General features: G+C 44.2%; 1 protein-coding gene across 5 annotated transcripts in view; it reads right to left on the bottom strand.

The window, feature by feature from the left end:
• Positions 1-26295, bottom strand: part of Cpped1 (calcineurin like phosphoesterase domain containing 1) — a 96953-nt gene that overhangs the window by 57868 nt on the left and 12790 nt on the right. For 3 of the 5 annotated variants that reach the window (XM_005323679.5, XM_005323680.5, XM_040277067.2), the window contains exon 2: positions 21719-21937. The exons of 1 other annotated variant lie outside the window; for it this stretch is intronic. In XM_005323679.5, coding sequence (XP_005323736.1) covers positions 21719-21937 — 219 coding nt within the window. The remainder of the gene's footprint in view (positions 1-21718; positions 21938-26295) is intronic. One more of the 5 variants, XM_013357964.4, reaches the window with a different exon arrangement.

Here is a 26295-nt window from a genome sequence, read left to right as displayed (position 1 = left end):
GAAGGACTTAGCCCAGGTGAGGGTGGACAGTGACAGGCGGAGATGAGCACCAGGCACCAGTGCAGCCACCAAGATGCTGCAACCAAGAGGCAGAAAAAGAAGCCAGGAGGTCTCAGAAAGACTTTAAAGAGGAGAGAAGAGGGGGTGCGAAGGAGACAGAAAAACAGAGACCAAAAGCAGCCTGCCAAGCTGAGCCCTGCCGGTATAAATACGGACAGTCACACCACCCGCCAATGACAACGTCCCTCCTCACACACGGGGAGGACAGACAACCTGAACACCAGCCTGCAACTACAAAAACTCCAGGTCCAAACGGTTCACTGGCATTTGATGAAGAAAGCATTCCAATTCTCCCCAGCCATTCCCTCAGGCACGGACCCCAGAGCAGTGAAAGTGCAAGACCAAACACTGGTATGTGAATGTTCACAGAAGCCTGATCTGTCAGTCAAAACTGACCACAACCAAACAGCCATCCATGGGGCCACGGATAAACACATGGTGGAAATGCCATACACGGGAAAACTACTTAGTCAGAAAGAAGGATCAGCTGCAAATGTGCACAGATTCACGGGCAAATCTCAAAACCGTCACACTGGATAAGAAAGACTAGACTGAAAAAGAAGACACATCTTCTGATTTGTCTTCTGATTTGTTATACCAAAACTAAAAGATGTAATTAGTCTGCAGTGAGAGAAAGCAGATCCGTGGTTACCTGCCGACAGGAGGTCTCGGAGGGAGGAATGAGAGAGGACTGAGGAACTTGGGTGAGGCTTCGTTCATTGCTGGGGCTGTGACTGTTTCATGGTGCGTGCATACATGAAGCTCTCAAACTGCACACTTCAAATATGTGCAGTTTATTGTGTATTAATCATACCCCAACAAAGCTGTTTAAATATGCACACTGAAAGTATGGAAATTTCAAAAATGTATGCCAATTCTATCTCAATAAAACTAAAAAAAAAAAAAAAACCACAAGGCAGTGCCATTTTACACCCAAGAGACTGGTCTGGAAGCCCCATAATTCCAAATGCTGGAGAGAAAACGGGCAGGGAGCACTCACACATTGTGCTGACCTTATAGATCAATGTGTGCACTGTGTAGAGAAGCCGGCACTCTCCAGGCACTGTCCAGGAGTGCTGAGGAACACCTGCAGGCGAAAAGCCAGCAAGTCTACTCCCAAGCCACGACTCCAGGCTGCAGCTCTGGGCATAGGAACAAAGGAGGAAGTTCCCAGCAACAAGACCTGTGGTCAGGGAAAACTGAAAACCTGCATGTCCAAAAAAGCCCGTGGAGAAGTGAAGCGTGCATGGCCCTAAGCTGGAGGGCTCACGGCAATGAAGACGGCCAGAGCTGATGTGGAAAGCACAACTGGGGCGGGCAAGCTGTGGAGGAACGCCAGCTTCAAAACCACGAGGAAGGAGCCTAGGTATTTGTGAGGGAAACATATATAGATAATAAGACTAGAAAGAGATGCAGGAAAAAAAAAAAAACCCTCTTAAATTAGGAGAGTAAGGATCTTAGTAGGGGTCAGAGGTGCCCTCAGGGAACGCTGCTAGCTGCCCACCTAATAACCCTTCCTCTGGTCTGTACCAACAGAACCTATGTTATGTCGACAGCAAAATGGTCTATTAATAACTACACTTTCTAGTTCAATTCTGGTCTCTAGATTCACTGAAGGGGACTCCTTGAAAAGCCCTGTGGCCACTGGCCCTTCCTTCTCTGTGGAATGCAGACGTGATGATTGCAGATTCTGTAGCCATTTTGTAAGCATGAAGATAAGGGCCATGTCCCCAAAATGAAGGAACAGAAACTCAAAAAGCCTGGGTCATCGAAATAACTACCTCCAAACTTTTCATACCTGAAAGAAAAATAAACTCTTCTTGTATTTGGATTTTCTGTCACATGTCCTTAATTCCTAGCTGAAACTGGCACACAAGAGGCTTCAACAGAATTGATAATGCTTTATTTCCTAAGCTGGCTGGTAGATATATGTGGACTCATTATATTAATCTTTAGTCTATTTTTGGTTTTCTTTATGCTCTTCAGTTTTTCTAATGTGCTGCAACATTTAAAACTTTTAATAAATGAAGTCCAATACCTAATCCTCGGTAAGATTTGGAAGACTTAATGATAAAATACATGAGAAATGCCTATGCTAGGCAACTCAATAAATAACTCTGAATTGGAAATAAAAAGAAAGTTCCCTCGAGTCACCAAAGTAATAGTTATGGTGCCAGAACTCAAATCCAGTCTTGTCTGACCCAAGGCCAGGCATCTCCCAGGACACTCAAAATGACTCGACAAAAGCACAAGTCTGCCTTGAAGACAAAGCCTGCTCACAGTGAATGAGTTCCGTCTCCAAACGAACACGGTGGGAATACAGCAGATGCGAAGGTACTATTTTAAAACAAAAAGGCCCATTCTTTCTTTAAGCAAGTCTATTAAAAGTGCATCATAGGCTCTGACTGGGTTTTGGTGAAAAGCATTCCTTCCATCTCAGAGTCCAGCTGATACTAGTTTACGGCATAACGCACACTTGAGTGGCCAGCTGGGGCTTGCAGGGTACCCACACTTGACAGGGAACTCTCGAGTTATCTTCCGCTCTGCACACAAAATCAGGGAGCTTCGTTTGGTCTTGACAGCACCCACTTAATCCTCGCTAACTACCTTCTGCTCAGCCACAGCTGCCTGCAGATTGGAGGGAGTAAATCAATGTGTGTCAGCTTTGAGTAGATCAAATGTATTAAATTCTGACAATCAGTTACTTGAGGGCTATCCTGGCAGGTAAACAAACAAATGGATGATGAGCAAGACTGAATGTAATGATAAAAAAATCTAATATGCAGTCTTCCTGCCTGTGTGGCTGCCCTGGCTCCAAGGCCTCTTGCCTCAGATGGACAAGCTGAAGAAAGCAAGATGAAGTTTCCGCCAGCAAATTCAATACTCTACACATCACCCATCCGGCACAGTGCGAGCTCAGGCTGAAACTTTCTCCCTTATTATTGTTAGTCTATCAATCACCAAAACCATTTCTTTGAAAAAAAAAAAATCAGTATGTTGAAACCCTAACCCCCAAAGTGGTAGTATTGGGCTGGGGGCCTTCGTGGGGGTAACTTGGAGATGAAGGTGGAGCCTATAGATGGGATCAGTGCCGAAAAAGGAACGGGGTGTGGCTTGCCTAGCATGTGCAAGGCCCTGGGGACCCAGCAGAGGAAGAGAGGAAGAGAGAGAGGGAGAGAGACAAAGAGAGAGAGAGATCCAAGACTCTGTCCTTCCCTCCCACTTCACTTTCCAGCCGGCACTTTGACCACCTTTGGGGTTTGCCTGTCATTTCTGTGATCTGGTGGTGGCAGAATCCATTAGTGTCACAAGCTCTGTACTAGGGTCTCCTTTTTGTTGTGCCTGTGCCACCAATGTTTGCAGTCACTGCCCTCAGTTGTTCAGGGGCTCCGTGGACTGTCCCTTGAAATGGCGTTCCTTTCCAGGCCTAGACATAGGTGTGTACATCCATGGGGCCAATCACACTTCTGTTCTCTGGAACTCTCTTGAGCAGGGTGATACAAGAATAAGCAGCAGCCTCAGTGGATCCCAAAGGCCAGGGCTGTGGGAGGCCTTTCCTGAGCTCTGCTTCCCAGAGGCCTGCTTCCCAGTGCATCCTTTAGTCCCCTTCAATTAATGAGCCACCTCTGACCCTTTCAATTATTCCTTTAAAAAAAAAAAAAGGCCACTTGTTTTCTGTTGCTTGCATCCAAAAAGTCCTAAGCAATATCTGAAATGACCTTTTCTCCTCCAGGCAAAGTATAGTAGATCCTACTGGGAGCAGACACCGGCCTATGCCCTTCATCTGTAGGGAGGTGTACACACCATCACGTTCTGCAGGCTGGCCTCAGAAGACATCTAACTCCAGCTGGGCCAATCCCATTTTCTCTTTGGGGATTAGGCATTGGACCTTTTGATAACAGTCCACTTCACATAGAGCTGAGCTGTGAAAAACATGAAGGCAAGGTAGGAATGACCCATTTGTGCCTCCAAAACCAAAAAAAAAAAAAAAAAAAGCTGATCTTCAAACAAGGGAAAAGAAAAGAAGAAGCATGAGGAGGAGAAAGAGGAAGAGGAGCAGGAGCAGCAGCAGCAGCAACAGGAGAGAGAAGCCATGTGGCCAGAGAGATGGCAGAAGGCACTAGTCACTGCCTCTAATGCCCTTGTACAGACCTCCCCTCATTCTGCCCCTGGGTTCTGTGAAATCTTCTCAACTCCTCACTTTCTTTTTTTTTTTCCCATATAAATTACTCTGAGTAGGGTTATTTCTTGTAGTCGAATCTCTTCTCTTCAAGAGCCTCAGCAGTCCTCTTTCTCAGAATCCCCTGGGCTCTGTCCTGCCCGCAAGACAGGGCTAACTTGAGCATCTTGGTGTCTGAGGATCCCCCTGGTACTGGATCCTCCCCCAGTGGGACTTCTCCCACTTCCTGCCTCCTGGGAACTCCAGCTGCATTGTGACCAACCCTGGAAAAGAGGAAAAGTCTCATCTCGGGCTCACTAGGGCAGATAGCACAGAACCCAGGTCAAAATGACAACCGAAATGCCAAGAATGAGCTCTATGTGACTGAAAGGGTATCTCCATCATCACATGCTGACAAAGGTGGCCTTTCTGGTCTACACAGCTTCCTCTGGCTACCAGCCCTCTGAGGATCTCTAGGAACAGATGTTTCCTTGAATGGTACAGCTTTTTCAAGTGGAAGCAAACGGGAGTGTTCAGGCTCCACACTGTAGCTCAGGAAGGGACGGTCACATCCAGTGACACTGTGGCCCTTGAACCCACCTGTTCCAAGTCTGTTCCAGTCTCTTTTTAATAGCCAAGGAGAGAATGAATGTGGATTGTAAAGCTGGCCCATCTCTACATCACTTGGACAAGATGTTTTCCAGCCAAGCCAAAGGCAGATGGAGCCCTCCAAGCTCCAGGTGAATCTGATGAGCTACTGCCTGCTGCCCATGGGCCCACTGCAGTGAGCACATAGCCAGGGGCTGTCTTCCCCTCAGGGCAGCCCCTCCACCCCCATAGCAGTCACTTTGGTCCACTGGAGCAGGGGCACAATTCTAAATCTGGTCTACACAAATCTGATGAAACAAACTGAAGGGTGAGTGTACCTAACAAGCAGACTCTTCCCCCTACAAAAGGATTCATTGTAGAGCTTCCCCAGGTTCCTCTGGCACATTCTATTTATAAAAATCTAATTTTGCAGGAACTCTTCCACTGCTGAGAGGAAGAGGCCCAAAGAGAGAATGCAGATTTCTTTTGACCCCACCATGGACCAAATTAAGGAAAATACTAAAGTGTAGCAGGAGAAGGTGGGTGGGACTCACTGTACACCTGTGCTTGCAGGGAGATGCAGGCAATGAGGCATATTCGACCTAGATGAGTGGCTTCCTCTTCTGGATGGGAAGCAGCAAAAATAGGGTCAAATGGCCTCTGGAGAGGCTCCTTTGGCCTGGAATCCTATCCCTTCTATGACTGCTACCAGTGATGAGTGAGCATTAATCACTGCCATTCTTTCAGGGTGAATCTTTTGCAAGCTTTTCAGCATGTATGTTTACCTGTCTACTTGCTAGGATGCTAGGACATAATAATAATACTCTGGAGAAGGCCAGTATCCAGATAACATTAACTCACTCATTTGCTTTACCATATGAAAACAGCTAGACACTTTCAGCAAATCTGAAAGACATGACAGTGTGACATAGAATCCAGGTTAAGTGGCACATAGTTGGCCCTCCATACCTGTGGGTTTAGCATCCATAGATTCAACCAAATGTAGATAAAAATATTTTTTAAAGAATCTGTGTCTGTACTGAAAAGGTACATTTTTTTTTGTCATTATCCCCTAAACACTATAGTATAACAACTCTTTACACAGCACTCACATTGTATTAGGTATCGTAAGTAAAATAGATTATTTGAAATATATAGGAAGGTGTGCATAGGTTACATGCAAATAACATGCTTCTTTAATTAAGGAACTTGAGCATCAGTGGGGGTCCTAGAACTACCCCCACCCCCTGCCGAGAGTGCCTTGGACACTGAGTAAAATTTGCATGCAAGCAGGTGGGAGAGTGAGCTGGGAAGAGGACTCTAGAAGGGACCTCAGGAAGCAGAAATTGATTCTGTTCCTGAGCAGCTAAAACAAGCACCCCAGCAGATCTACAGGATTACCCCTTGGGAAAGACATGCTGTCCACACAGAGAATCTGCGGATGACAGCTACAGTTTTAAATATGAGTCCCAAACTGAAAACCACAGGGCAACTGCTACCAATTATAGGAGCAACTAGTGACTGAGTTGCATCTACTGTGGGCAGTTTCACGCAAACTTCCCAGGGAGGTGGCAGCAGAGATGTGTTCATTAATGACAGGCAGTGATCCAGAATGCCAGGAAGGCTGACCAGCAAAAAACAAATTAGACAGAAGTAAGCAACTAGGGGGAATTCAGGCAAGTGAAGTGCACAATTTAAACCTGAGATCAAAGTTGCAGACCAACTGCCAAGTTCACTCCCAAAATATGTCCCCACAGAGTGAACATTCATGTTAAATGACTGTATCAACCATTTTCCTTGTCTTGCCTCTAAAATTGTTAGGTTTGATTTCCTAATAAACATTTTCCTTCACGAACCATCATGCAAAGTCAGCAGGACCCCATGATGCACACCAGGGTTTGCCCACGACCATGCCCAGTGAGCCAGGTGGATGGCCGCCTGAACCCGGAGCAGGTAGAACTCCATATGCAGCCACGAATATTCCTGCCTGATATAATGCAGTCTGCCTCCAGGTCTGCCTACCTGAATCACAGAGAAGACTTCACCATGTTGGAAAATAAAGCCCACATAACTGAACGCCTCCACTGGCTTCCCTTTGAACATCTGGTGTTTTACTGAGCTCATGTCCTGGGCATTGACACCCTACATAGGTCCTGTTGACACCTCATGGGTCTGTGTTGGGAAAACTGCGAAATGAAGACAGTCATGCTGGACAAGGGCCCTCTACTCTGACCGCACAGTTTCTCCCCTCTGGGGACCCCAGCAGTAGAGGTGTTGAGAGAAAAATATTGCATCCATGACGGGCTTTGTTTCTTCAGATGATCTGCCAAACCAGTACTAATGGCAACCTTTTAAAATAGGCCTGAGTCTTCCTCACACACTGCCAGATGATGTCAGATTAAACACTGTGCAATCATTTACAGGAGACAGTAGTGTGTCAGAGCATTTGGCTGAAAAGACCATGTTTCCAAATAAACTTGTTCACTCTCTAGGACTGCTCTACAACAGCAAAATACGTGGTATCAGAACTGAACAAGTTACAGGTGAGCTGAGCAAATATCCACCATTTCCACAGGGTGCTGTGGCTACTGCCATGGCTTCACACGACTCTTAGAGTATCTAGAATGAGAACTGGAGAGTCAAAGAAACAGAAACTCATTTTTATCCTTCACATTTCTGCTTCATGTACCTATGGTCCAGCATGGTATTGAATGAAGAGAAAGGAAAACAATGACATTACCCCATTACAGCCAGCGCCTGCATCTGTCATGGGTCTTGTAGTGTATGACCTTCTCTAGTTCTCAAACAACCCAGGAGAGCAGACAGCATCACCCCTGGCTTGCAGACAAGGACTCAGAGTCTCAGCGAGGTTGAGCAACCTGCCCATGGCAACTGGCTCCTAAATGACACTCAAGTTTTAATCACAGGTCCATCTGTCTCCCAAAAGCCTAAGAACCTATCACTTATCTGATATGGAGTTAGTACTTGGGACACACATGGATAAATGGAGAGAACCTACCCAGGCCCTCAGGCTGGTCAGGATATGAGAAGCACCTGCAGTCCCCACCACCACAACTTCTGAGCACAAGCCGGGCATGTGCCATGCATTCCCCATCATCTGTCAGCCTGCCCACTGATAGAGATGTCATGCTCCATGCTTTATTCACTCGCTTGCCTGAGGTTAGAGGCTCATCAGTCACATCTTCTGACTCTAAAACCCAGACTCTCTACCACCTAACCCCATACCTGAGGCCAATGGCAGCAGTGACAACCTGAGCTTGCACCATGTTAACAGTGTAGATGGATTAGGCAGTCCACAGTAGAAGGAAAGGCTAACAACTGGTTCTTGTGTAGAATCTTCAAGAAGCCAGGGTTGCATTCAATTGAAGCTGAATCTCAGAGGTAGGCATGACAGGGATGACAATGATGGCAGTGACTACAGAATCTACCAAGATGGAGCCGGAGGGAAGAGGGGATGCAAGCCACCATTTATCCAAGCTAACAGTGTCCCATCCCCACAGCAAGCCTCTAATGGAGGGCTGCTGTTAGCCTCCCTTTACAGAGGAAGCCTAAGGTCTCAAGGCCACTCCAGGATGGGGGTGAAGGCAATGTCCCCACCTCATCCTGCCTCTCTGGAAATGCAACAGGAAATGAACACAGGAGCTTGCCAGCAAGGATTTGCCTGGCAAAAAGCCTGAGTGGGACTTGTCAGGGTTTGGGAATGGAGGAAAGATGGTTCAGGTATGAATCTAAAAGGGTCACATCCTATATACTCAAGGGAACAACGACAGGACACTTGGACTACCAAACAAAGGAAATCCCAGGAGAAGAGCAGGGCAGACACACCCAGCAGGGAGTGCAGGAACAAATGTGGCCCTGTGGTGGTGACTCAGGAGGTGGCTGGGGACTGTGCCGCAAATTTCCACTAGTCAGGTTCTCATTGCAAACAGGAGAACTGGGAGGGCTGGGGCTCAGTGGTGCGGCGCTTGCCTAGCATGTGTGAGGCGCCGGGTTCAATCCTCAGCACCACATTAAAAAAAAAAAATAAGTAAATAAAATGAAGATGTGGTGTCCATCTACAAATAGAAAAATATTTAGAAAAAACCAAAAAACTAGAAGAGTTAAAGCAGAGAAGCAATTCATTAAAGGATATTAGGTATTTGTGAGTCTTAAAGAAAGCTAGAGAATCAGGATCTGAGGTGAAGAAGTCTGAGGCAGGCAGCCCCCTAACCACATGTAAAACTGTCCCCAAGGAGAAACACATACCTGGGCACAGAGCCCTGGCGTGTCCTAGCAACCCTGCTGGTGGCAGATGCTGGATGCTAACCCTGGCCTGAACATTGGATGTAGCTGCCACCTCCCTCTAGGATGCACACGGATCCTGTCCCTTTCTTAGTGCCACAGAGGAAGTATCAGGTCTGGGTGGTCAAGGCCAGGCCACATAAAAGAATCCCAGCTGCAGGGAAGCTGAAGAGAGTGTCAGGGATCTAGCTCCCATCACAGCAAGTTTCTGCCTCCCTCCCAGATACATCCTAAAGGAACGCCCCAAATTTGAGAGCACTGGTCAAGAAAGGCCAAGGTCCACAACAAACATCAAGTTCTATCTTTCCTAAATAAGTGCATGCTAAACTTGTCATAGGTAAAATAAACAATTTTACATACTCCAAAATAAACAAAGAATCTAAGAGGACAACCACATCTGTCCTCACTAGAGCTGGGGATTGCTATTCTGATATGCTGTTTTTCACACAGCCATCAGCAGGCCTGGTCATTGAAAATGATGAAACTACCTTCCACTCACAAGTGCTGCCAACCTCCTGCATTGTGTGCCAAGTGTTTAGAGATCCCTCGATGGGGAACACTGGGGACTGTTTTTAATTTACAGATGAGTAAAATTTTAAGATGTGACAACTTTGAGTACTGCTGCCCTGATCTATTAAACAAAGAACAGCGATTCCCATGCTGTGTCTTCCCAGGTTAACCCACACCTGACAATGCTGATGTGGCCCAGGGCTGGCAGGAGGCCCAGATTGTAACCATGCTTCCCACATTTCCACCTGCGCACATGGCTCTGCCCTGATGTAGATGAAGAAAGAGCATTTTGCACATGGATCCAAAAGGGCAACTTGGGTTGGCTGTCATCAGGTGCACATGGGGACACTCTTCAGAGCTCTGTCCTGGTTTGTTGTGCAGCCTTGGCTCAGCTGGGGACAGCAGATAAGGACTTGCCCTAGGATGGCTGTAACTCAGTGAAACGGGAGGTCCAAGCCCCGAGCTATTGAGCTGAGCTGAGCGGGAGCAGGGGTCACAACCTGCTGTGCTCTTTCCCTCTGTCCACAGCCACGTGGGACTGGAGGGTGTGGTGGAGGGAAGTGGGTCCGCAGTTTTCTTTTGGGTTAATGAAAGTGTTCTAATATTGATTGTGTTGATATTTGTTCTGTGAAGATGCCAACAAGCAGTGGATTTAAGTGAATGAACTGCACCTTGTGGGAAATATATATGGATAAAGCCATTATTACAAGTAAAACAGAAGTAATTATAATGAGGGGGCATTAAATGCCAGCCACTGATCTAATCTAAGCACACTGTGCATTATAGACTATCTCATTTAATTCTTGAGAGAAACTTGTAGAGTTGGTACCATAATTATCCAGATTACAGCTAAGGAAACTCAGCTACCTAGAGACTGGGTGACTTGCCCAGGTTATAAGCTAAATCAACAAGACCATCTTTTTTAACTGCTGCACATTTGCAGGTGTGGGCTCAAGGAGGGGCCTTGTAGCACTGGTCATGGCAGGCCACTGGATACAACCTAAGTCCTCTCCATCAGATGGGGACTGTTCAAATACGTGTTGGTGCCTCACGCCCTGGAAAGAGCAAAACACATCTGCACATGCTGCTGGGGAAAGGAGACAACAAAAACAAGGTGATCAAATGCTGTGTCTTTTTTGTTTCTGTTTGCAGTTTTTAAAAAGTTAAAAGCTATACATGCAAGTGTGTGCAAGCATGATAATTTTCTACCACTTTTTCACGAATGCAGTTGTCTCTTGAGAAGCAGCAAGTCAATGGTGACAGAAGCATTAGTTTCTTCTCTGAGTGCCTTTTAATACTATCTGATTTGATTTTTTAAACCATGAAAAGATAGGAGCTACTCATCCCACGATGGTTTCAAGGAAGCTTTTTCTAGCTCACCCACAGGTCAGGGCTTCACACTGAATCCCCTCCGCACCTCACTGGCATCAGCCCCTGAGGGCCCCTGTCATGTTTCACTTGTGCATCCTTATGCTTCATCCCCCCCCTCCACCCTGCCCTAGCCCAACTGGCCTGTAAGCCTCTTGAGGATAGACACTGGGCTTGTTTCTTGCTGAACAATGCCAGGCACATAAGTAGAACACGGACACATATTTGGTTTTATTAGAAAAACAAATAAGTAAATGAATCAAAATCTTATGACTTCAACTGCCAGCAGTCAAGGTCTGAGAACAGGAGGGTTCCTCCTAGGAGACTGTACTTTGTGACAGGAAGTATGGCCCACCATGACTGGGGAATGTGGCAGCATGAGCTGCCACAAGTGGAACTTAAGAAGGTGAGTTATTCCTTCAATTAAACACATTTACTTTCATCTAGTCCCAGAGAATTTAGAAAGCCATAATCCCTTCCATCTCTAATGCTTTCATTATCTTTTCCTAATTAATTGAGGTGTGTAAACTCATTGATCTAAAACTTTGCAGGCATCAACATTACTCACATGGTGATCCAGCGCCACATTGCCAATAGATCAGACTTAATCAGATTCTACCAGTTTTCAAATTATACATGTTATTAGACAAAATTCATTTAATTTTGCCTCTAAAAACTACAGCTTATTATACTGGCTGCTCCCAGACATTTATAGCAATTCACTGTTGCATATGTACTATTAATCAACTTAGGATACAATTAATAAAATGAATTTAGCTGTTTGACATAATAGGTGGCTTTGGTATAATCCAAAATGTGCTTTGGAAAAAAATAGAAAAAGATTAAGAAAGGTAAATTATCTGAGTGAAATTTCTAAAGTTGCCACCTTGTAGATCAATACAAAATTTCTTCACAAGAATATTTACAGATTATGACAGCAGTATTTTACCCAAATAACACATAAAAAGGAAAGGAATAGTACATTTTTCACACAAACCAAATAATATATACTGAACAGAAACTTCGACTGTTTTCTATAAACTGTTTAGGAACAGGAAGAATAATATAGAATTTGAAATATGAAGATGCATTTCTAAACCTCAGGGGTTGCAGAACATAAGCCCCCAGCAGTTCCCCAGATAAATGCTCCGTTTCCTTACCTCTCATTACTTTTTTCATTTTGCATTCTGATCACTTGACCAATTACCTGATAATTGAACCCCTGTGGGATCATGCCCTTTTTTAGTACCTCATTTAGTTGGTAGAAAATAGGCCCATCAAGGAGGTGAAATGTTCCAATTCCAGGAAATGAGTGTTTAGAGCAAAAACAATAAAGGGCAGACGTCAGCTAAACAAAAGATGGGAAAACACTGGCGTTGCCAGCACTGTGTTGGGGGCCTCTGCGAGGGACACAGCATCCATTCACCTGCTACATAAAACCCTGAGGAAGGGTGGGCGTGGAAGGTGCCCAGGACTGCCGTGCTGAGAGGGCTGTTCCAGTATCTGCCCATGGCCTCTGCTGTCATGGTTAGCTGTAAAAGAAGCATCCCAGGTAGAGCAGAACAGGGGAATTCAGACCACAAGCCCTATCTGCTCCTTTTCCCTCAGGGGCTCTTGTCCTCTTCAGAGTCACAGAGGCCTGTTTTCAATAAGAGCTCTCCAGAGAACCAAAAGGAGGTGCACAGGTAAGAAGAGGAGGCTTACTATGGGAAACCTGCCCGCACTACTTTGGAGGCCATGAGGTCCCACCACCCACTGTCTGAAAGCTGGAGGTCAAGGAGAGCTGGGGTGTGACCAGGTCTGAGTGGGACAGGTGTGCTGACGTCAGGCAGGAGGAGGCGGTCTTCTCTTCCTCCCCTTTTTATTCTATCAGACCCTGATGGGCTGGATGAGGCCCACCCATTTGGGGAAGGACAGGCCTTGCTGACTCAGAGCACTGACTCCAACGCTCATCTCCTCCAGAGATCCTCACAGACACACCAAGATAATGTTTCACCGACTACCTGGGGACCGCTTAGCACAGTGAAGTTGACCCCTAAAATGAACCATCACAGAGGTCTCAACGATCTGAGGAAAACTGGACCTTCTCCCCACCTCTTCCCAAAGGCACTGATGCAAACACCCTGAGCTTTGCCCAGTTTTACAGGGTTCACAGGCTGGCCAAGGCCTACCCACAGACCTTGGATCCAGGTCAAGAAACCTGCTCTCCTTTAGTCCCTTTTTAGACACTGCATTACTTGGTACCCCAAAAGGAAATATACAAAACGTTTTTCTTTAAAATCTAAAGATTTTCTAGGAGAAGCTGGTTCCTCTTGGGTACAGGTACAACTGTATTTCTGCAGCAACTCTCTCTGGCTAATCCTTCCACTTAAATGAATCCCACTAGGACTCACCCACCCATCTGTTTCTGCCTCTCATCTTGGCTTCCTATATGAGCTTATATTTTTCTTTGGTTCCGACTTAAATTTCTTATTTATATTTTCCTAGTGTATGCCTATGTTCCTTTTAAGCCTTCTCAAATGCTTCATGGAACAAACAAATAACGCAAGCCGCTCTCAATTTGCAGGTTTTGATCCCAATGCTGGAAACCAGAAAGAATAAGATTAAAAGCTTCCCTCCACCACCAAAGACAGTTGTTTATACACAATGGAATATTACTCAGCCCTAAAAAAAGAATGACTAAGACTTTTGCAGGTAAGTGGATGGGTCTGGAGACTATTATGCTAAATGAAATAAGCCAATGCCCCACAAAACCAAAGTTCAAAAATTCTGATATGTGGATGCTTACACACAACAAGGTGAGGGGGAGAATAGAAGTTCAGTAGATTAGACAAAGGGGAATGAAGGGAAGGGAGAGGGGACAGGAATAGCAGACAGTAAAATATATCTGACACAACTTTCCTTTATACATATATGAATACACCACAGTGAAATTTCACATCATGTACATACATAAGACTGGGGTCCTCACTAGAATAAGACATACTTCATATTTGCATAAATATATCAAAATACACTCTACTGTCATGCATAACTAAAAGGAACAAATTTTTTTAAAGGACAGCTGTTAACTAGTCCCTTTTATTCATCTCCAATCATTTTTTTCATTAAATAACCAAATGTATTATACTAGCTACAACTAAGTAACTTTCCAGCCTTTAATTAAAAGTAGAGTTTCTGCCATTCAGTCTGTACTTTGGTCAGTTACAAGTGCATGTGTTGTCTGTGAAGAAGCAGTTCTAACTTCTCAAAGAGCAAGAAGGAAGGCACATGTGCACACACATGTGGGCTGTTATTTGAGGGCCATGGGGATATGTGGTCTATCCTCTGAACTTGGAAGGGGAAAAGAACTAGACTTCCACCAACCTCTGATATCTATCACTTCCTTCTACTATGAGGTTAGGAGAAATTCACAGAGGTATCAAAGCCTCCGTGACTTTCTCATTAACAGAAATTATAAGGACTTTTCCTATCATATCACAGTTGCTGCACGGACCACAGAATGTTGTTAAATTCACTGCCATTCTGACACCATGGTAGTGATCAGCCGTGCTCTCAGACTGTTATGCAACAGACTGACAAAGAAGCATGGATATTTCTCTATCAAATAATTTCTAAAATATTTTGGTGACTATTTCAATATTAACTTGTTTCCTTGGAAACCCTATATATTTTATTTTACACATCTGAAAACATCATTGTGATATAGATCAAGACTTTTTCAACCTGCCAAAAGATCCAAGGCACAAAACGGGTTAAGACATTTTGACACTGTTCCAGCAGGCAGTGCTGCTCCTCTGCCACGTCACCATGTGGCAGATGCTGGCAGGGGTGGAAGGATGATCACACACCTAATCAGAAACAACTTTTCAAGTAATGCTCCAAGTTCCCTAATTAGTAATATTAGGTAAATTAGTTCAAACCACTTTTAATCAGCTTCGGCAGAAGAGAGGTATTGTCACTGATTGCTTGGGTGCTTTCATGGTGCTTATAATGGATGTGAAGGGGCAAGGGAGCCAAGGGGCCTGGCTGATTGCTCTGAGGCACTGCTCCCACTCGGCCCGCACACAGCCTGCTAGAAGGACTGAGCAGACTGCCCAGCCCATCCTCAAGCTTGGCGATACTCTGACTAAGGCATCATATTTTTGCATGCAAATAACTCCCTTTCTGTTTCTGTAATATTAAACTGCACGGGAAATTTGCCTTTAAATCTTGGCATTTCTTGGAGCCTGGAGTAGGCACTTAAAAATAAAAACCCAAGGCTAATTACACAGCTGAGGAAATGAATGTGAATTAACTGAGCTTTTTAAAAACAAAACAACACAACAAAAATCCCACTTCAATATGGACAAAAGGGCTTCCACTCAAGGGAAACTATCTGAGATATAGTAGGCAGAAAAGGACCTTATGGCTTGTGCGACAGGGACTGAGGCCTTAGTTGCTCAATAAAGCTCACACAGGAGACTGTTGGTTGGTCCCTGACCCTGAGAGACGACCCCCAGGGAACCACAGAGTAACATGGCTAATGTTCACTCTGTGCTGATGGTTGAGTGGATCCCAAACCACGATAACCCGCTTCAACTTCAGGCCTAAAGAGACTCTGCTCAGCTGGCTCCACAACAGAACATCTAAGGACACCAGAGCCGTGGTACCTAGGTTAACTCCTCCCACAGTTATCTCATGGAGATTATCACTGCTAGTTATGACCAGAAGAGGGGCTTAACCAACTATGAAATTCCCATCCAGGAACACAAAGTGGTGATTAGAAACTTGATATAAAAAAGAGATTTTCCCAACAGATGAAAAGAGAAAGTAAGCCACAGAACAACGTGTACAGTATAATCACATTTACGTTTAAGAAAAGTGTGTTTATGTACATGTACCTGTAACTATGGAGACAACACACACACACACACACACACACAGCTTGGAGGTAGATGAACTTGAAAACGTTGGAGGGACAAGATAAGGCCCTTTTCTGGCCACAATCTTAATCCTGGCTTTGGTTTTCAAAATTATACCCCTGAGGCTTTGCTTATCAGGGTCTGTCTTATACCACAATTACGTGCATGTGTTTGTGCCTTCCCAGCCTGAGGAAATGAGTACCAACCAGCCTGGGCTGCGTGAATCACAGAAGAACACATGATTATGTTCTTTGCTGAGAGCCCAGCACACCAAGGCATTTCTTCTTTGCTCAACAGTTTTATTTCCCAATTCTATACATTCATCAGAGATCTCCAAGTGAGGAAAGAGCCTTGATGGTCATTTGGGCTTGGATAATCTTATTCAAGGTTTGGCTCAGCCCCTTACACCTAATTTAAGGTGAAAGTTACCAGGTGAAATTTAACTTTTTAGGTTTCACTTGGGCCTTTTTCCTGGTGGAAAAGCACCATTGTATTTACCAGTAATTGTACTTTACCCATGGCACCTGCCACTCTTAACTACCAAGCCATTGATCAATTGGCTTCATCTCCTCTCCAGCCTTCTGCAGCCGTATCTGCAGAAGCCCAGCCCTTCTCCACCTTGAAGTTAAGACTTCTCTACATAACTGGATTACTCTGCCCGTATCTGTAGCAGACATCACCTTTGTGCATGTACCCTCTCCTCCGATTTATTGAAATCATTTACGAATTCAATTCCATTTTCATATTGAGCCACACTGGTCCCAACAGAAATGGTCCCAAAACATCAATCTCAAGACAACTAGGACCATTTTAACTTTGAGACTAAAATGTGAACACTGTGCAGTAGATATGCAGAAGTAAACTTGGGGATGGCATTAAATCAGAATGAGGAAAAGGCTCTGCTTCTCGTGATGAAAGGTTTCTTCATCTAAAAATTCCAAAGTATCAATTCTGCAGATCCATAAAATCTTATCCAAAATGCTCTGGGCCAGATGTCATTTGAAATTGGAGTTTTTGAACTCTGGAATGGTAATATAGGGCCCAGAGTGTATACTAAATAACACCTTAAGCAGAGGATCAGGCAGCAGTCTGTAATGGAACCTAGAAATATTTTACTAGCAAAACATATGAATATTCTCTCTACTAGATAAAGACTATAAACAGGCTCCTATCAACTCAGAGCAGTTTTACTGTCAACCAAGTTAGTTTCAAATTTAAGAAAAAAAATCTTAATTTTCATAGCTTTCCAAATTTTGGAATAGCAGATAAAGGACTATGTACATGCACCTGACCCAAATCAAAGATCTAGTTCTAGCTCCCCTGATCATTACACATACAGATCTTTTAAATCATATATGTGTACTTGTTTTCCTGAATATTCTGCTACCATTCTGCTATGGACATTTTCTATAGGAGAGGGCATCCTGTTTTAGTTATTCAAACTATTCAAGAAGTAAAACAAAGTCTACAAATTTAGAAGTACTTTTTTTGAACACTGACCATAAGACTAAAGGAAAGATGCTTCTCTTGCTAAAACACTATGACTCTCACCTAAAGGGAATTTTTATACACTACTGCTATATATACAGAAATTATAAATAATACACTGAAAAACAAAAACTATAGGGCACACACATTTTAGTCTAGTAAGTGCTTCTCAAATCTTATTATCCACAAAATTTATCTGGGATTTCATAAAGATGCTGATATTCTAGATGCTGCTACTGCTCTGGGGCCACCTTTTGAGTAGTGAGGCTGCATAAGCTTTGGAAATAGATGAACTTGAGTCCACCACTTAAGGAGCAAGTGACCCTACTTCACTGCTCTGAGCAGGTTCCCCACTAGTTAAAATGTTAAAATGCAAACGACAACGACATCTTTGGAGACTGCTGTGAGTAGGTGACTGAGCAGCACAGACCTTGAGCTCCATCCGTCCTGTCCTATGATGGACTGAATGATGCCCCCAGGAGGTCTACATCCCAGTTCCCAGAACTTGTCAACACACTTGAAAACTTGTCAATTTGCAGGTGTGATCAGGGATCTTGAGATGGACAGATCATCCTGTGCTATCTGGATGGGCCTAATATGATCACTAGGGTCTGTACGGGAGTGAGGGTGGACAGTAAGAGCAATAAAGACAGTGTGAGAGGATGGAGCAGAGGCCAAAGAGGAGAAAAGCTGCAGGGCTGCAGGCTCTGAGGAGAGCCACGGAGTGCAGGTGGCCTCCTGTTGCTGGAACCCCTCAGAGGAACATAGCCTGCAGATTCTGCAGGTTGGACTTCCGGCTGCCTGGATGATATGACAATAAATGTGTGTTGTTTCAAGCCAATGATTCTGTGGTAACTGTTTATAGTAGCTCCAGGAGATAACACACCATCTACTGGAGTAAGCTACTGCAGGTTGGCCTCCCTCTGCAGAACAGAGCAGTTCCCGAGGCCACAACATCACCCAAAACTCAATCAGACCAGTTACCAAAGTGGAGGCTGGTATACAAAGACCTCTTCAAGGAGACTACATGAAGGGAAGAATCTGCCCACGCTGCTGTTTGGTTGGTTATAGCAAGTTTTAATGAACAGGAATGGACATGTGTGTTAGCAGCAAATGTCTAGGCTCACAGGAATCTCTTGCTCCCTCACTGTGCCACATGTTCTGGTTTGTCAGCTCCACATGGAATTGCTTGAATAATAATGTTCATGAGGACACTAGCAGTGGGTCAATGCCTCAACACCAGGAGGCTGACCAAAGTGACCTCGGGCTTAAGACTGAAGAACTAAATATCAATGGGCTCTTTCTTTGTACAAATCTACTTTTTTTGAACAAATGCTACTTTTTGTATGGCTTAGCTCATACAAAAGCTTCATAAAATAAGAAAATACCTAGATAACACCAAAGATGTCTGTAGAATGAAAGCACATGCTCAAAATAAAATGGGCTTTTTCAAAATGAAGAAGGTCGCATTTCTCAGGCTTCTCCCTATGAGCTTTGGTAGCAGTAGCTCCCCTTATCATCCATGCCCCTGCACTTCCCTTCGGGAGGGGAGCTCTGAAAGGCAACTGCTATTTTTGCATTCCTAAGCTGCAAAGGAGGACCTGGCCTCTCACTGCCACTACTGTGTCCACAGCATCTAGTATTGTAATCGGCACCTTCTCTGCACACAATGAGTATTCGTGGGAAATGGATATTATGATGGATATTTATAATAGAAAAGAATTATGATTTTCATTTAAAAAAAACATTATTCTGAAAGATTTTTTGCTTCATTTTGAACTTGAATCTACTAGGTCCAAGATATTATTTATGGTGGAGTTAAAAGCATACTTTCTGATTTTTGCTGCCTATTAATATATGCATTTGATAATTTACAATGTGCTAAGCAGTCAAAACCAATAATTACTTTTCTAATTATTTGCCCTGTGTACAAGCTAAATGAAAGGGAAGGCACTTATTGCACATTAAAAAAATGATAAGTAGTTTAGTAGTTTTAAAATGTTCTGTTTAATCTCAAACCACAATATTCAAAACAGTTAAGAGTCCTCTCACTGGTTCAGTTAAAACCCCACAAAATAGTCCAATCTTCAGAAGAAACTATGAATTCTGCTCTAGTCACAATGAATATAGAAGACATCTTCAAAACTTTGCCAGTTCGTATTTACAAAGTCTTCTGACCAAGTGGTAGGACTGATCATAAAAAGTATGAATTTTACTTATGCATAATATATTCTTTTTAAGAAGCAATGTAATTGCATGGAAAGCTTTTATTTTAAATCTGATTTTGAAATATGACTGAATATATTAACATAAATCAGAACAAATCCGTAAACATCTATGAGAACATGTTAATGTAATTCCAGTGAGTCTCACAATATTCTGTTTTTAAAGAAAAAAAAATCACTAGACAGAAAATGTAACTTGGAATCATATTCAAGTGTGCAGAAGAAGCAGAAATTGGTTCAACACATGGTCCAGGTTGAAAGTACAAGCTGATGTGCACATACGGCCACATAATCCCAAGTCAGACCATTTGGAAGTAGCACTAATCCATTCGTTAACATTTCATCTTCTTTTACTCAGTCCTCTGTGATTTCTGACTCCTTCAGAAGCCTGGGCAGAGTAGTTGCTTCAGTACTGCACAACTTCAGCACCTGTGAGCTCTCAGCCATGCATTGCCCAGGGTGGCCAAGTTTACAAGCAGCTAAGATTTTTACCTCTCTGCAAACTCAGGACCATCTTCATGAATACGTTTCTATACTGAGCCAGTGGGATGCTTACCTCTGCAGCAGAGGTATGAAGCTGCTGTCCCAGATTGGCTCTAGATGGATGGAAGCTTCAAATTCTTGCTACTTCAGTGGGTTCTTGGCTTAGAAACTGAGGCCTTAAGGAGGGAAGGGTTTGTGTTCACCGGGTCCATCAATGGTGCCTCCCTAGGGATAAGGGCACTGGGTTCTCCCTGGTACAGGCAATGACATGGGCACATACACACGTGACTTAATGCAAACTATGAGTAAATAGAGAACGAGGGGAGGTCTGAGGGTTCTCCCTGCTGACTGTGCTCCTGGAACACCAGGCAGAATAATTCTGGCTGCCCGTTTTCCATTCTTACATCTTCACTCTGGCTTTTGTTTGGAGACAGAGGCCACCAGTCAAGTAGGCCTTGGTGAAGAAAAATTAACAGCCTCAGGCTTCCTGTGGAGTACCATGGACTCCAGGAAAGTAAGAGATCATGGCAGGACTCAGGTTCCCAGGGTACAGGTAGAAGGTAAAGTTAGCCCTTAGTGAGGGTCCACAACCACTGCTGTTTTTTGCCATGGTCTTCAGGTCATCTCTGTTTCTCTAAGCAGAGATAGGGACACAGATAAGAGCAGAGGCCCTGGGAGCCAGCTCTGCTTCCCTGATGGGCAGAGACACTTTCTACTTGCTTATACTTGTTCACTGGGCTTCAGCCCTGCCTGAGAGAGAAGAACATTAGATCAGATAAAACAAAAGGGAGAGGAGCTCTGAAAGGCAACTGCTGGTTTTGCATTCCCAGCATTTTAGTTGTCTTTAGAGAAACGATCCTGTTCTTCAGACTGCATGATTATAGTGGAGCTGACCTCACACCCTGGGGCCATGTGAGCTAGATGAGTGAGATCTGGAACTTGGACTGAAGCACCAAATATAGGGCACTTCACACTGTTATTTCTGTAAAAAGTGTATAAACCTAGAGCTCCCAAGAGCCACTATGTAGAGAGAACCTCCATTCAAATGAAGTCAACTTAGAGAAAACAGAGCTGGGCAATGGTGAGACCAAGCACAGATAACAACCTTAGAGCCCCTAGATCCAGCTATATCCGAAGCCCAGATCTGTCCCTGAACTTTACAGCCTCATAAAAGCAATGTGGACAAGAATAACAACTTAAACTACTTTAGAATAAATTTTTCTAATTTGCTACTGGAAAAGCACCAACAAATACAGAAGTTAAGAGTAAGAAGAGGGGAGAGAAAGCAGATTATATTTATGAATATGAAATAGGGAAACAGTTCAGGTTTGTCCCTAGAAATCTGGGAAAGTGATATGTGGTGGAGGTGAGGGGAGCCTGGTCTACTTTTCATATTAAGCCCAGATCATCAGGACAGTAGCTCTCCTTAACTACTGTGATTAATCTCACCAAATTCTAAATATAAAATGAATGTGCCTTTTCTGATGTGCAGTGATACTGCACCAATCTTGAAAAGGAAGGGGCCATTACCAAAGAGAGATGCCTCTCAGGGGGAAATCATTTCTTTCCTTGCCATGATCGTGGTCATGATTGGCTGAAGGTGAAATGGTCCCAGCGAGGACCCGTCTTACCTGGCATGGCGTGGATGAGGTCGCCACAAAGAACAAAGAATCTGGGCTTGGGGTTCAGCCTGTTGATGGCCTGAACAGCTTGCTCAGTGAGGCGGATCTCCTGCTCCCACTCATCACCGCTGCTGTTGCAGTTCCCAGTGGACCAGGCCTTCATCAGCCCAAACTGTGGGTCCGCACCCTGGATGAAGTAGAATGGGCCTTTCCATTCTCTTTCCTTTTCTTAAAAAAAAGAAAAGGGGGCAGGAGAGAAATGGCATAAAACCTGTCAGTGAAGGCATCCAGGTTACCATGCAAGTGGATATGATATTTTTCTTAAATTAAATAGGTCATTTTAATAAGCTGCTGTTCAAACATACTATTTTCCTGTCATAGTCTAGAGAATTTTGATTTATACTAATTATGCCTGAGACCTGGTGATTCCCAAAGGCCACAGGAAGCCACATGGACTGCTGCAGCCATGCAACCAAGCTGCTTGCTGAAGAGCTGAGTAGCCAAAGGGAAGCACAGACCACAACAGCAGCGAGAACACCCTAAACTGAATGCTTCCAGAAGTATTATATTTAAATTACTAGGTAAAGTGCTTGCAAATACTTTTCTGCCAGGCTTAATGGTACCATTTGCGCTGTTTTGGGGATGTGACACAATTTTAATTAGCAAACTTGGAGCTGGAAGCTCTGGTTATCTGGTGGGAAATGTGGTGCCAAAAGTGAAATCTTGAAATAAGTCAATGTGAAAAAAAGAAGAAGAAAAATCAATGCTAGAATTTCAAAGGTAGTGTGAGGTAGCCATCATCACGGCGTGAGGTGGGCTTGGGGAAGGAAAGGATTGACATTCTTTTTCCCCCCAGCTTTATTGAGGTAGAATTGATGGGGGAAAAATGTATACATTTAAGATGTTCAACTTGATGACTCGACACACATACACACTGTGAAAAGATCACCAGGATCACTCATTAACATCACCCTACTGCATTTCTCTTATTTGCATTTTTACTGGTTGACCAACCTCTGGTCTTGGAAAGGGTTCTCTCTTGGGTGCCCTGAGCATAAATCACCTGGACTGCTCTTCAAACTGGTTCTGCTAGGCCGGAGCTTTGGGGATCTGGAGTCTGCATCTTTATACACCACAACTGCCAACTACAACTCCATCCTTATATACCACAACTGGTGTGGCCACTAGCTATGCAAAAGTTTAACTTGTTTTCTTTGTGTGTGTGTGTGTGTGTGTGTGTGTGTGTGTGTGTGTGTTTTCCTGAGTCCTTCTTCAAACAAAATCTTAGGTGGCAGACCAATGTTGAAGACATGAAAACCAGAACCCACACTTCCCAGGTATGATCCAGGGATATAGCTCCATCTGAGGAGCCTTGGTTTATAGTTCCCTCCCTTGTCCTTTGAGGAAACTGAGGCCCAGAGAAGCAGTGTGATTTTCCTAGTGTCCCACTAGGCCTTAAAGGCTAGGAAAAAAACTGTCCATGATCTTCATGCTGTTTTTCTTTTTCTTTTTTTAATAAACTAATGTAGTCTACATGCTATCTAAACCAATGGTATCCCCTTTGAAAGTCACAGCTATAGTATGGCTTCCAAAAAGCTCCTTAGAATGATTTAATGACCTTGTGTTTGATTCACACATATCTGGTAGTATACCGAGAGCCTATTGTTTGCCAGGCCCCAGGTGAGGAGCTGGTGATACATGGATGATCTGGACAGAGGAGGCCCTGCTCTCACTGAGCTCAGTTCTCCTGGGAGAGAGCCAGTAACAAGGAAAGCTGCAGGAACAGCTTGGGGCTATTCAGGGAGAAAGCAGGAAGAGCTTGGGGCTATACAGGGAACTCAGAGCAGTAAGGCCTGGTTTGGGTGAGTAGACAGGGAAAGCCTCCAGAAGGGGGAGACTGAGCTGTAACAAAGAGCCTTTCCATGGAACCTTCCATGGAACCTCCCACGGAGCTGGCTATCTCAGAGCGGACCTCTGGCTTTAGCCTACCACTATCTTCTTAATTCCCTTTTCAGAAGCTTAAAAATAAGTGAACAAAATTACTTGTATGCATTTTATAGAATAAATGGCACATGTGCATCAACACACTAAGGGCACGGCTGTTCCACAGACCAGCACGGGACCCAGTATAAAGGAGGAATGTTTGACATATGCACATCTTGTTGCACAGGATGGCAAGATGGCACCACTGAAGGGTTTGCTCATTCATCCAACCCTTACCATGTGTGGCAGAGGGACTAAAATGTTCCCCAAAGATCCCACCTGGTGATATTCACATCCTTATGTAAAAGTATGAGGTGGACCTAATGACCTGCTCCCCATAACAGAATACAGTGATTGGTTGTCCCTTCAAAGCAGGCTAGAGAAAGACCATGATCTCCCTCCTTCTGCCCTCCCAGGAGGTTATGAGCTGTCGTGTTGTAAATGGCCCTATGAAGTGGCCAGCATGGCAAGGACACCTGGGGCCAACAGCTCAGAAACTGCATCCTGCCAACAGGTGGAGCAGTGAGTCAGATGAGACCAGAGCCATGGCTGACCCCCTGGAACAGCCTTAGGAGACTCAGGGGCAGAAGAACCTAGACTCCTCACAGAAAATGTGAGATGAAACAGGTTTGCTACTTCAAGCCACTGAGTTTCAGGGTAAAATGTTCCACAGAGATGGATATCTGTGAATCAGGTAGAAGAGACAAAGGGTGAAAGGGTCAAGGAGACTTCAAAAGAGCTGAGTGTGTTTCACAAAATAAGAAAAGCTGAATTCTGCTTCATGTCTTAAAGTTGTTAACAACATTTATTTATTTTACTTGCTTAATAACCTTTGTACACTGCTCAATGCTTTTAGCTGTGTTCCGACTCTGAGGCCCTTTGCAGAGCCATTTAAACTGTATAAATTAATCAGAACCAGATCTGAGAGGTGATCAGCACCCAAGGTCGCAGCATAAATCAACCTTCTACAACAGAGTTTAGAAACCGTTCCCCACAGCAAACATTTTAACAAGTAGTTTCCTATGACAAATAGTCACAGCCTCAAAAAGTCAATAGTCCTTGGAGCTATTAAAATAAATCTTTCATTACTTATTTACCTAGTAAAAACTTAAGAAAGGCTGTCCATTTTAGGATGACGAGGCACAAAAAAGATTCAATTTAAGATGAATGACAGCTAACACATCCAGACTCAGACTCAACCTACTTTATCTAATAAGGTAATTTGTTGACTCCGGGCTCTAAATTCTCCAAGGCATCTGGATCCTGCTCAGAAGTTAGTGGTCTTTGGTCTCATCTTAATTTTTTAAAATATTTTTTAGTCGTAGAGGAACACAATATCTTTATTTTATTTATTTATTTTTATGTGGTGGTAAGGATCAAACCCAGTGCCTCAGGTGTGTGAGGCAAGCGCTCTACCACTGAGTCACAACCCCAACCCCTCATCTTAATTTTAATTCAAGGCCGAATTAAACATTTGGGGCTTTACCATGCTTAGTTCTAAAAGGAGAAATCTTTTATAACAACTCTCGAATCCCTCAAAAGAATAGCTTTTTCCATTATGAAGTTGAATTCTTAACAATATGTACATTAAATTATTTTACCAAAGACCAGTCATCCCCAGGACAGGCCCTGGGTAGCAACTGACCAATGTCTGTGAGGGTTGGGGTGAGTTTCCCACACATTCCCTTTCAAGGCAAAGACAAGCCTCTGTCCTGTGCACAGTCCAACTTTCAGGGGACCCTCTGGAAACATTGCTCTGGCAGTTCAAGCCACACGTTTGGCTAAGCTGAGGCCCATTTCTAAAGCAGCACAATCAAGAGCACCTCATTATTGCCAAAACCAAAACCAAAATCAAAACCAAATTCACTTAGAGATTCAGCTTTTCACCTCTTTTCCTAGAGAAAGACTTTGCATGTGAAACTGCACAAAGAGGGAAATCCTGACCACTGCTCTAAGAAACTCCTGGGAATGGAGGCTCAAGGGCAAGGGAAGAGGCAAGGATGACAGGAGAGCAGTGACACAGGCTGCTCACAGGCACAGGGGTCAGGGCTGGACTCCTGGCAGCAGACTCGGAGCATCCACAGGCTTTCAAGATAGGTTAAATAGGCAGACTCTCTAGCCGGCCCAGACCTATGGAGTCTACATTGGAAAGAATCCCCAGTGACCTTTGTGCAAACCTGTTTGGGAAGCCAGGGCCTGGAATTCATCAAGGAACTCTGCTCCCTGGCCATTTCAGTGTGTTGGATAAGAAATCGGAGTGACTTCTATTTCCCTAAACTGAAACTCCACCGTGAGGGATTTTGTTGGTGGTAGTGCTAGTGCTGGAGATTGAACCCAGAGCCTCCTACATGCCACATGAGTGCTTAGTTATATTCCCAGTGCCCCCCCCCACTTTCAATTTTTAGACAGGGTCTCAGTAAGTTGCCCAGGCTGGCTTGGAATGTAGGATCCTCCTGTCAGCCTCTCAAGCAGCTGGGATTACAGGTGTCACCGCTGTGCCTGGCTAGAGGTTATTTTGTTGTTGTTAGTGTGTTATATTTTTGTTAGTTTTGTTTTGGTCTGCAATCTTCCTGCTTGGTTTTAGGCCCTGCTTATGTTCACTT

This window comes from Ictidomys tridecemlineatus, chromosome 10, assembly GCF_052094955.1.
Source record: "Ictidomys tridecemlineatus isolate mIctTri1 chromosome 10, mIctTri1.hap1, whole genome shotgun sequence".
NCBI classification, from domain to species: domain Eukaryota; kingdom Metazoa; phylum Chordata; class Mammalia; order Rodentia; family Sciuridae; genus Ictidomys; species Ictidomys tridecemlineatus.
This window is presented reverse-complemented; position numbering and strand designations above follow the sequence as displayed.